The 12,818-nt window shown below is 41.4% G+C and overlaps 1 protein-coding gene across 2 annotated transcripts in view; it reads right to left on the bottom strand.

Moving 5' to 3' along the window:
* Nucleotides 1-12,289, bottom strand: part of LRRC72 (leucine rich repeat containing 72) — a 76,838-nt gene extending 64,549 nt beyond the window's left edge. The window contains exon 1 of one of the 2 annotated variants that reach the window (XM_070787564.1): nucleotides 12,108-12,289. In XM_070787564.1, the coding sequence (XP_070643665.1) occupies nucleotides 12,108-12,203 (96 nt within the window). In that variant the 5' untranslated portion in view covers nucleotides 12,204-12,289. Of the gene's footprint in view, nucleotides 1-1,180; nucleotides 1,460-12,107 lie in introns of those variants that run through there. The other variant, XM_070787563.1, reaches the window with a different exon arrangement.
* Nucleotides 12,290-12,818: the final 529 nt, after the last annotated feature.

The following is a 12,818-nucleotide window of genomic DNA, read 5'->3' as shown; positions in this document are numbered from 1 at the left end:
GTTCTTGCCTGGAGAATCCCAGGAACAGGGGAGCCTGGTGGGCTGCTGTCTATGGGGTTGCACAGAGTCAGACACCACTGAAATGACTTAGCAGCAGCAGCAAACTGTCCTCAACTCTGCTTGTATTGTCCCTCAAACAACCTCTCCTCCCAGTGTGTCAATCTGCACTTTAGGGAAACAACATTTCAGGGCTCTACATGTATATATATCTGTTGGAGGGTCAAGATTTCAAATTTATGGTCTTAATTTCTGTGTGCCAGCTGGCATGCTCAGTTGCTTCAGTCGTGTCTGACTCTTCCTTCATTCTATAGACTGTAGCCCACCAGGCTCCTCTGTTCATGGGATTCTCTAGGCAACAATACTGGAGTGGGTTGCCATTCCCTTCTCCAGGGGATCTTCCTGACTCAGGGATCGAACCGTGTCTCTTACCTCTCCTGCATTGGCAGGAGGGTTCTTTACCACTAGCGCCACCTGGGAAGTCCTGTTAGTCTCTATGCTGCTGCTGCTGCTGCTAAGTCGCTTCAGTCGTGTCCGACTCTGTGCGACCCCATAGACCGCAGCCCACCAGGCTTTCCCGTCCCTGGGATTCTCCAGGCAAGAACACTGGAGTGGGTTGCCATTTCCTTCTCCAATGCAGGAAAGTGAAAAGTGAAAGTGAAGACGCTCAGTTGTGTCCGACTCTTTGTGACCTCATGGACTGCAGCCCACCAGGCTCCTTAATCCATGGGATTTTCCAACAGTACTGGAGTAGGGTGCCATTGCCTTCTCCGGTTAGTCTCTATAAACTGCCATAATTATATATGCTGCTGCTGCTGCTACTGCTGCTAAGTCGCTTCAGTCGTGTCCGACTCTGTGCGACCCCATAGACGGCAGCCCACCAGGCTCCCCGTCCCTGGGATTCTCCAGGCAAGAACACTGGAGTGGGTTGCCATTTCCTTCTCCAATTGTATATGCAGGAGATATTAAATGGGAAAGGGTCAGAGTAAATTAGTGTGGACCGGGGCAGTCCCCAAACCCCATTCAGGAGATTACAGGCTTCTAGCCTCAGTGGAAGGTTTGCCTGGGGACCTTGGTTGCATTATCCCTTCGCCCCGGACCCCGGAGTGGCCTTTAGCGGACTGGAGCATCTGTCAGGATCCCCCGAAACGCTCCGTGGTCTGGGGAAGAGGGAGATGCTTACCCTACGGCTGATTTCCAGGGCAGCTTCTGCGACCCTCACTGGGATTGCTGGGGGTCGGCAGGCACGCGGCAGATGACTGGGGTCCCTGGCCATCAGGACACCCAGGCACTCAGCAGCACCTGTGATCGACCCAGCCTGGCCTGCGGCTGACTGTTCTGGCGGTTACCAAGAGTTACCACCGCCCTGTGGACTAAAAGCCAATCCGAAGTAGGGAAGATGTGAAGCCAAATCCGGACTTCTGTGACGTTTGCGCTTGTGGCCCTGCAACAGCCACTGCGTCGCACCTCAGGTCTCTAGTGTTTCTCCTGCGCGGGGTGCTGCATACCGCGGATGAAGGAGAGATCGCGATCGGGTAGAGACCAGAGACCAGGAGTGTATCAGAGGGCCCCACTGAAGTCACCCAGTAATAATAACTCTATTGAGATATGAATATTAGAAAATTTAGGTTTCTGAAAAGTAGATGTGTGTGGAAACCACCAGCCACCTGTGGAGGGTAGGAGTGAAGCGGTGCCTGGTGGAGTCCTCCTGGAGCTTAACTCAAAAGGAGGGGGAAAAAATCAATAATAGTGAGACTGTCTTTATTTTAAAATTTGACATTTTTGTTTATCATGTATTTTTTGCATTAATTTTTATTTTCTGAAACGAAATATTGCATTAGGATTTATTTTGTTAAGCTGAGCCACTATTTGGCCAGTCTCATCCAATCTTGAAGACTTGATGATTTTATTTATATGAATTTGGTTTTCCTCTAGCTTGGAAAAGTTTGGAGGCTGGAAGGTTGTGTTTTTTTTTTTTTGGCCAGGACCTAACACACTGCATTTAATAAAAATTGATTCAATTCAATAGGTTGGTTTCTTGGCACCAAATTTGAACTTGAAATCTAGGAATTATATGTAATTTTTTGAAATGGATCAAGCTACTTGCATTAAAAAGTGTTGGTATTGGAATAGAGCATTGAAAAAAGGTTTCAGTGAAGAAGTCAAAACATATTATTTCTAGAACTTTTTATAAATATTTGAGTATAAATACTTTTTATAAGTACTTGAGCCTGTTGGGGTGGGTGGATAAAAGTTCTTCTGGTACCATGGGGTACCATGGTACCATCTAAGAACCATTGTTTAAATAGTTTTTAACCCAGGAATAAAAATCAGACAGGAATGGTCCACTGAGAAAAGGTATAAAATAATTTACTAGCATCTTGTCTCCCGTCTTTGCTGTTAATATGTATTACAACTTTCCAGATATCATTTATTAATATACTACATAGAAAAATGGAAATGCATACTCCTTGGTCAATTTTGTACATTACACAAATGTGAGGTTTACAACCATAGGCTATTTATTTTTAGAGAGTGTCTTATAGAAGTAAACTACTAACCAGTTAATTTCTAGTAAAATCACATTTAAATATTTTATTCTGAAATCTCTTCACTTTACACTGATTCGGAGGAGGAAATAAATTTTAAACAGACAGCTCTGTTCTTAGGAAAGGAACTCAGAGACTCATCTATTAAGAGGTCTTTACATGTTCCCTCTTCAAGAAAAATTTACCATTAACTGATTGCAAGGACTAAATTAATGCAAGTTTAAAATGAAATGTGAAAGATGGGAATTAGTGAAGGCACTCCTTGTATAAAAGGTTCTTCCTAGATGTCTTCATACACTGGGAGCTACAGAAGAGGTACCCCTCCCTAGTCAAGTGAACAGAAAGAACTTTTACCTCCATTTGATGGGATTATAGCCTGAGGAATCCAAACTGAAATTTTAAAAATTCATGTAAAATGTACATTCTCCTTTATAATCAATTTTGTTTTAATATAAAAATAAAGTGGTTCCCCCAACTCCCCTCAAATCTTTGAGTAATATTTACATTGAAGCAAGACACCCTGTGTTTATCCTGTGGCTTTGCCTCCCTGGCATGCTGCCATTGCCTGCAGGGCTATGCATATCCCAGTTTGAAAGCTCTATCATATCATGTATGTGGATTTGGATACGAAAAAAAAGCCTTGTGTTCCAAGTCAGGGCATGTGGGGTTTAGTCTCAGTTCTGAAATTAACTATCTGTTGGCCACCTTCTAGTCACTTAATGGCTCTGAGCCTCAGTTTCTTCAACAGTAAAATAAAGAAGCTGAAAGTTTACTTCAAAAAATCCACTATTTAATTACACTCTCCCAGACAGGTAGAAAGTATTGTTCACAGAATAAAAGGTTCTCAATGAGATGTTGACATATAATTGTTTTTCAAGAATAATTTGCTAGTAAAAAGTGTGTAAGAAAAAAATTATGCATGTAATGGCCATCATGAAAGCGACATAATTTTTAAAAAAATTCTCTTCTTAATTTGTCTTGAATAATTACCACCCATTCCTACTGAATACAATGACCATAGAATAAATAATATATCAGTTACTATCAAATTGCATTCTTATATGTATACCTTTTTATGATATATGATGCCATTCTTTACCACGGAACCCCCTGGGAAGTTCAAAGCTGTCTTCTTTGCTCTCTTCTCCCAGGCTAATGGCTGTTGCCTCCAGCCTCTGAATAAACGTCATTTCTGAATCTATCTCCAAAAGCACCCCTTCACTGACATCCAAGGTCCATGCCCAGAATGCTACCACTTGATGCTTTAAGTGATGCAGCCCTTTCCACTTCATCTTTACATACCTGTTTTCTCTCAGAATTCACATACAACCCTCAAAATACCTTCCTGTATAGGAATAAGAAGTGATTCAAGTTTGGAAACATCCTATATTGTCTGGAAAAGCTAGAAACCTCTAGACAAAGTCCCAGCTTAATCAAATGATATAATTTTCAGTTCCAAACCTGAATTTGCTTCAGTGTGATTTCACATCTTCTCCCAAGAACCTAAGTTCTGCCCATCCCCTCCTATAGCTACCTTTTCACTATCCTTTACACCTAGGGCATCACATGTCCATTAGGGTCATAGAGGGGGCAAGAACTCCAGGTGGGTTCATCCACTTGTCCCTCGGTGGAGTGCATGAGAGTGGTGGGGCATGAGTCCAGTAGAAGACTTGAGCAGTGTCCTCTAAATCAAGGAGCCTAGGGCAGAAGCCCCCTTGCCTGAAATTAGAGGTGGTACTGGGTGGAATTCACACAACTCACAAATATTAATTTTCATTATAGCACTTCATGTGTAATGTCATCGAAATTACTAACCCTTCTCTTGCTTTGCTCAGTTTTGACTTGATGAGTTACTGATAGACGTTTATCTTAAGCTGGCAGAGAAGTCTTGTTAATGCTATTAAGAATACTGCATTTCCATAGAGAACAGACTTAGGGACAAGGCAGCAGGGAGGGAAGGAGATGGTGAGATGAAAGGAGAGAGTAGCATGCAAACATATATATTACCATACGTTAAATAGATAACCAGTGGTAATTTGCTGTATGACTCAGGGAACTCAAACTGAGGCTCTGTGACAACCTATAGTGGTGGGATGGGGTGGAAGGTGGGAGGGAGGTTCAAGAGGGAAGGGACATACGTATACTTTTGACTGATTCATGTTGATGTATGACAGAAACCCAGTATTGTAAAGCAATTATCTTTCAATTAATAATAAATAGATGAATATAAAAAGGAATATTGCATTTTATCACACATATGATGTAGCAATCAGGCATTTCAAGCATAAAGTCTCTATATAAATGTGTGGCTCTATATACATGTATATATATGTGTGTATATATATTTATGTGTGTGTGTGTGTGCATGCTAAGTCGTTTCAGTCATGTCTGTGTGTGATCCTATGGACTGCAGCCTGCCAGGCTCCTCTGTCAATGGGATCCTCCAGGAAAGAACACTGGACTGGGTTGCCGTGCCCTCCCCCAGGGGATCATCCAGACCCAGGGACTGAACCTGTGTCTCTTACATTTCCTGCAATGGCAGGCAGGTTCTCCACCACTAACACTGCCTGGGAAACCCAGCATATGTGTGCATGCACGTGTAAATGCATGTCTGTGCATGCGTGTACGTATATATTCATACAAATGTACACCCATGTGTGCACCTCCCCTCACACACACATACATAGCAGGCAAACTCCACAATGCCCCCAGTGATCCTACTGGTTTTCTCATCCTTGTGTAATTAATCCTCTCCCCTCGTGTGTAGGCTGGACTTTGGACTCACTCTGAATGAACAATATGGCAGAAGGGCAGGCTATCACTTCTGAGGGCAGGTTACAAAAAGACTGTGACTTCTGTCTGGGGCACCTTCTCCCTTCTTCTCTGGCCCACTCTGAGGTAAACCAGCATCGTGTTGTGAGCTGATCTATAGGGAGGCCCTTATAGCAAGGTACTGGTGTCTCTGGACAATAGCCAGAGTGGACCTGAAGCCTGCAATGGTCACATGAGCCAGCTTGGCAGTAGATCCCCCAGACTGGAGCCTTGAGAAGGTCACAGCCATGCAGCCTCCTGAGAAACTCAGCCAGAGTTATCCAGTGGAGGCACACCCAGATTCCAGACACTCAGAAATGGAGATAATAAATGTTTGCTGTTTCAGCTGCAAAAGTTTTGAGGTAATTTGCCATGCAGCAATAGGTCATTATAAACATGTATGTATATTATTGGGGTTTCCCAGGTGGTGCTAGTGGTAAAGAACCCTCCTGCCAATGCAGGAGATGCAAGAGACATGGGTTCAATCCCTGGGTCAGGAAGATCCCCCGGAGGAGGGCATGGCAACCCACTTCAGTATTCTTCCCTTGAGAATCCCATGGACAGAGGAGCCTGGTGGGCTACAGTCCAAAGGGTCACACAGAGTTGGGCATGACTGAAGTGACATAGCATGCACACACACATGTATGTATTATATATAATATGCACATTATATATAAATATCAGTATAGTTGTTTAGCAGAAACTAATACAACACTGTAAAGCAATTATATGCCAATTAAAGATATATACATAAAAAATTTTAAAAAACTGACAAGACATCAAAAGAAATAAACCAATATCAATTTAAAATCTCAGAAGACCAGAAAGATATATTTAAATAATCAAATTCAATCTTTCTCAAAAGAATTCTTGCTCCTGTCACCTTATGTTGTAAACACTTGACAAAATTTCCATCCTGACAATTTCAAACTAATATTTAAATCTGGAAAGACAGATATATTTTTGGAATGTTATCTGCATGCAACTACATGTTTAAATGTAAAAATAAATTTAACTATTTTATCATAATAGACAATGATTTAGTTGGAGGGTTGTTATTAAACTACAACTTAATCTAAATTGAGTTTTGACATTAAAAAAATACCATCTGCCAGAATAAATGCTATTACCAAGTCAATAAATATTTTCTCATCTTCTTACATGAAAACTTTTTCAAATGTGCTGTATGTTAAAAAAATGTAGTGGGACAATGGAAGCACTATTATTTTCTCAAGTTTGAGGTGTTATGTTGGAGCTGGGTTTCACCTCTGTTAACATATAGGCTTCTCTGTGACTCTTTCTAACTCAAGCATCTGAACCTGCTGGAATTTTCTTCTTCATACCCCCATAATTTAAACATTTCAGAATAAGGACTCAGCTTGAAAGTCATATCCCTTTTTGACCTGGATTATTTCTGCAGAAGATCAGTGTTAGCAGTGGCATCTGGGATTCCTGGAGACAGTTTCTTTGTTGCTCTTGTCTACAAAGTGGCAGAGAGACTTCCAAACTAGCTCCAAGAAGCCTGAGTTACCCACAGGCTACACTTGGGCAATCAAGCCATTTAAAGTGCAGTCTCACTGCATGAGGTAGCTACATCAGATGATCTGATGTCCTTTATCAATGTATTCATTCCTTTAGCCAGTCAGGCACTGAAACTGACAGAGTCCCTACCATAAGCTACACACTCTGCCATGGACTAGAGGATGTGAATGAGATTCACTCCAAGAAACGGTTGTTAGGAAGCAATCTCATGGGTATCTACAGCTTTAAACACATTAATTGTAGTTGGTTCTACTCTGATATTACCTGGCATTCAAGTAGATCATTAAAACCACTACTCTTATTTGCTTAGAGTGTGAAGTGTTTCAATTACCTTTGTAAATAATTCCAAACTGTGTTATTGACCATATTAACTGTGTACTCTTTGTAGCCTTTATTCAGCTGCTAGGTATTTTACTAGCAATGCTTTCATTACCACCTTTCCCCACAAAACAAAGACAAAAGATCAATAATTATTTTAATTAGAAATACTATGTATTGCAAAGCAGTTCAGAAAAACCTTTTTCATAAAAAGTACAAAGTCATTGAGAGATTTTTGCATTGAAAGTACATCTAGAGTTTCAGAAACTGATCTTTGCTTCATGAACTCATTTTAGATTATAACAAAGGAAAAATTGGTTTTCCCAATTAGGGTATACTTTCCATGAAATTTGGCCAGTTTTTGTAAATTTGGATAGGAAAAGTAGACTAACAGTTAATTTTGGCTTTGCCTAATTCTTCTTCCTTTACTTAGAGATCTGACTAAAGCAGTAAGGAGCAGGAGTCCAGCTGAAGGCCACTAGATTCCTGTGTGCTAAGTTGCTTCAGTAGTGTCTGATTTTTTTACGATCCTACGGATGGTAGCCCATCAGTCTCCTTGTCCATGAGGATTCTCCGGGCAAGAATACTGGAGTGGGTTGCCATGACCTCCTCCAGGGGATCTTGCTGACCCAGGGATTGGACCTGTGTCTCCTGCATTGCAGGCAGATTCTTTACCATTGAGCCACTGGGGCGCTATATAGGTGATACATGTTGGGGGCTATTGCAGGCATGGACAATTAAAAACGGGTGAGGGGATAAGGAGACGCAAGTGAGAGAGAACAGAACAAAGTAAAAAAATGGGGGAGGGGATAAAGAGAATGGAAGGGAAGTTGCAGAGAGGAGGTGAGGAGCAGGAGATAAAGAGAAGAAAAAAGGGAAAAGAAACAGAAAAAAGTGAGAGAGAAAGGGAGTAGGGAAGCAGAGGGAAGGAACACATTGTGATTAGGCATTATGTTGTCATTTGATCACTGTCTTTTGAAAGGAGATGTTTTTCATTGGGGCACAGCTTCATTCCCAATCCTATGGCCCAGTGAGGCTGATAATCATAATCTTCAAACCTCTGGCATTAAGGGTAGGTACATGATCTGAGACAGGCTAAGCAGAATAATTGGAACTAAGGGGGAAAGGAGGATTTCTTTCTTGTGGTAAATCTATGCAGTATAAGACTTGGAATTAGTATCACTTGCTGCCTCAATACCTGAAACCAGGAAGCCCTCAAATGACCTAAGTGCACATTCTCCTCCCTGCTCTGCCCTCACAGATAAGGTCCCCTGGTCAAGCAATCCTCCTTATCAAGCAGACCAGGCACAATTACCACTTACTCCTAAGCAGCAGATTTCAGTTCCTTGCCAGCCCGCAGAATTCGTCAATCTAATCACATCCTTGTGTGGGAACCAAGACACCCCACCCTCTTATTCCTACAAAGCCTGCCTCCCACAGCCTCTGGTTGCTCCCTCCCATGGTCCAAACTAACTTGTGAGGAGCCATCAAACTGTTTTCTACAGTGGCTGCACCACCTCACTTCTACCAGCAACATACGGGTTTGAATTTTTCTACTCACCAACACTCATTATGATTTTAATTTTCATTTCTCTAATGACGTGAGTCTGGGTGAACTCTTGGAGTTGGTGATGGACAGGGAGGCCTGGCGTGCTACGATTCATGGGGTTGCAAAGAGTCGGACACGACTGAGCGACTGAACTGAACTGAACTGAATGACTAATGGATTCCCAGGTGGCATAGAGGTAAAGAATCCAACTGCCACTGCAGGAGACCTAGGAGACTCAGGTTGAAGGTCAGGAAGATCTCCTGGAGTAGGAAATGGCAATCCACTCCAGCACTCTTGCTTGGGAAATCCCATGGACAGAGGAGCCTGGTGGGCTACAGTCCACAGGGTCATGATGTGTCAGACACGACTGAGTGAGTGAGCACAGCACAGCACAGCAATGACTAGTGACGTTGAGTGTCATTTGCATGTGCCTGTTGGCCATTTGTATATCTTCTTTGGAAAAATGGGTATTCAAGACTTTTGCCCACTTCTTGATTGGTTTGTTTTTCAGCTGTTCCGGTTCTTGCATACTCTGAATACTATACCCTTGTCAGATATGTGGCTTGCAGTATATTCTTCCACTCTATTGGTTGTCATTATAATCTGATGATTTTTTTCTACTATTTATACTCTTCTAATAATGCTAACTAGAACTCATCCTACATGTATTAGTTTTAAGTATTCATTTTTCTACCCTACTCTTATAATGAGAGGTTTGGTTAAAAGCCACTGTTAGAATAGGGTCTGCCTGACTTACCTCCCTGGCTTATAGTTTTTGGTCTAAAGGTGGGGATTTAAGCTTATCCAGACCTCACAACTCTAGCCACAATTATTGATCCATCACAGTAGCTAGGCCAATCAGAATCCCTCTCTAGGATCTTTTCACTATCATTAAACTGTTATTGTATGAGCCTAGAGACTGCCACCACCCATGCTTCTTTCTATATAGAAAGTGGATCTACAGTAGAAGAAAATAAAACTAACAGACAGAGACTTCCCTGGTGGTCCAGTGCAAGGGGCATGGGTTCAGGGAAGTTCCACATGCAGCATGTCCAAAAAATAATTAAATAAAAAGCCTTTATTCACTTAAAAAAAAAAAAAACAACTAACATACAGAGCAAGAGAAGATCATGTCTAATGGCATTTGAGCTCTTGGTGCTAGCTAGCTTTATGCCTGTTTCCACTGCAGTTTGGTTATGTGGGTCAATACACTTTTCTTTCTGTTTAAGCTGGTTTATACTAGATTTCTCTACTTTAAATCAAGAATACTACCAAGTACTTTAAATCAAGAATACTACCAAGTTTGTTGATGTGGCAGTATTATCCTGAAGGTGTACCTTATAACGTCATGGAATTTTCACATATACACGGGATTTCTTGGGTCTACATCCTGCCCACACTGACTCTGATTTTTACTGCAACACTTGCCCAGAGTTTTCCTCTATTGATCTCACTTGCCCCATTCCTCCCCCAAATTAAGAACTAATAAGAAAAAATGGAAATAATTCCTCTTTTTTCTCTAAAAATTTACATTAAAAATATTGGACAGATGCCAAGAGCTTGAAGTACAGCTGCATTTTGTGAATTAATTAAATATCATAATCCTCTTTGCAGTTTCTATTAGTAACAGGAATGAATGTTATAAAAGGAGCATTTACTAAAAGGAATGTGTTGTGTAATTTAATGTACGCTAAATGTAGGTGGTCTAAAAATATTCTACTGCATTCCTACCTTTACTAACAAACTTTTAAAATACTGTCACTAAAGTGTGAATACCATTTGACAAAGGAAGTCAACTAAGCCCTTTATACGACATTATTTTAAATAATCTTTTCTATATTTTCTAAGTCAGATTGTATAGCTAGTTGATTCAGCTACCTATTGTAGTGTTAGTTGGTGGGAAATGTCATGCATCCTGTCTTTGGTATGATTACATACATTCCTTTTCAATTTCCTTTTGTTGAGTTTTGTTATATTTTGTATTATGGCCTTAGTAAGTAGGATGTCTTTGGGGTGAAGAAAATCCCTTATTTCCGATCTTTGTCGTTTACAAATTAATGACTCAAAGTATTACAAGTGCACGCCCATTAACTGTTTATCTTGGTGTGGCCCACGGTGAAAATGACTTCTACTATCAAAATTATTCTGTTCTTTGACATGATCCCTTGGTATTTGGGGGTTCTGTTTTCGCTAAAAGTTCAGGAATTCCCTGTCAGAAGTCCTTTGACAAGAAAATTTACTAAGAATATTATTGGATTGGTAAACTTGACAGTTTCTTTGCTAAAAAAAGTATAGCTTCCACAGCTTAACTTCTCACCCTATGGCTATTTTGTTCCCTCCTGCCATATTTTTTTCCTATACAATTATTAATCAAATAAGCTATTTTTTTAACTTCATGTTGTTACTTAGATATGGATCACACCTAAACTGTAGGTAGCCATGGCAACATAACAAGCTCACACTCTGTATTAATGAAGAACATTTAAGAAGCTTCATTTAACTGGTGGAATGACCCTGAGGCAGTTGTCTGGAGTTCCACATAAGAGCGACCCACTGGAAAATCATAAAGTCTGGCTGTGGGTTTTTCCCAGGACAGTTTCTAAGCCCTGGATCTTATATTGTTTATCTATAAATGATCTTGGGTTTTGCTTCCAACCACTCAGTGTCTTGGTCCTTCTGGTTTGTCACGCACAGAGCCACTAGCAGACTCGTTGGCAGTGATAGGTGCTAAGTATGGAGGAAAGGTATAGTTATCAGGTAGGATGTCTTTTATTATGGCACCTGGACACTAGGCTCTACTTGTTCAAACAGTTAAGAAATGCCTTGCCTCCATAACAGAAGCCCAAAGGAAGAGCAGTTCTGCGCTCTATACAGTCAGGACCAGGGCTCCAGAACCCTGCTCATTTTAAATGCTATACTCCTCTAAGTCAACTTCCCTTCAGGTCGCCTCCTTCTGTCACAGGACAGCAGTGGCAGCTCCAAGTTTCACGTTTTGATGTATTACTATTGAGAGGAATAAGAAGGGCTACTTTTCATCATCACCTTCTGAGAGTGAAAACCTTTCCAGAAGTCTCTCCTTTCCTGAATGCATCCTTGTGGGTGTCCTGGGCCTGAATGGTGTCACAATGCCTTCCTAAACGCTGGCCAGTGGGGTGGTACTGCTATCATTCGTGGACAATTAAGGTCCACCTTGAAGCCCAGGTGGCCCTGCAAGATGGACTCTCCCTTCACTCAGCTTGGAGACTGACGGTCCACACGGGTCTGCTGGATGCCCACCTCCCCCTGCTGGAACTCCTACACCACCCCCAGGCTGCCTCTTTCCACAAGGACACGCTCCTTACCTGGCTTGAACTCTGACACTGGCACCCACCGGCCATTCCACGAGGCTTCTCCAGAAATGAGAGAGGCTCTGAATCCTCAGTATAGGCCCACTTCATGCACCAATGAGTTTGTCACCAAGTTCGGGTTCTGACACCCCTGCTCTCCGTCACCCCACTGAGACCGACTGCTTACCCAGTGACAGTCTGTTCCAACAAGAGTTAAAACCTTGCTCAGATGCAACTTTTATAGCAGTCTATTTAAAGAAGCAAGTTGATATGACAAATAGCTATGTACAAAGTTAAAAAAAAAAAAAGCTATGAGATTTTTCCACTCAGAGGAAAAAAAGATGGGAGTTGTCAGAACAGAAAGCTGTGACGCTGCATGCACACTGGTGCTATAGTCCCTACAGTTAATACAGGTGGTTTTCATAAGTTAAAACATATATAACCATTTCTCCATCTTATCAGAAATATCTTAAGTTACAGAAAGTAGCTATTTAAAATGACGTTTTAACTGTAAAACCTATGTAGTGATATTTATCAATTGGAAATATAAAAATAGGTACCTGACCCTGTTTTGCCATAAATAAATTAAAAATAGAGCCCTTTTAAAGGGTTAATGTCATGGTACTTCTGATCAGTCCCCTACCACAATTTCATCACTCCTGTGACCAGAAGGCAGCTTAGAGTGGCGATAAATCTTTTATGTTGCTGTATTACCTGCAAGATTTC

Source organism: Bos indicus, chromosome 4 (assembly GCF_029378745.1).
Source record: "Bos indicus isolate NIAB-ARS_2022 breed Sahiwal x Tharparkar chromosome 4, NIAB-ARS_B.indTharparkar_mat_pri_1.0, whole genome shotgun sequence".
In the NCBI taxonomy this organism is placed as follows: Eukaryota; Metazoa; Chordata; class Mammalia; order Artiodactyla; family Bovidae; genus Bos; species Bos indicus.
The sequence above is the reverse complement of the archived record's forward strand: the minus strand, read 5'-3'. Positions and strand labels throughout refer to the sequence as shown.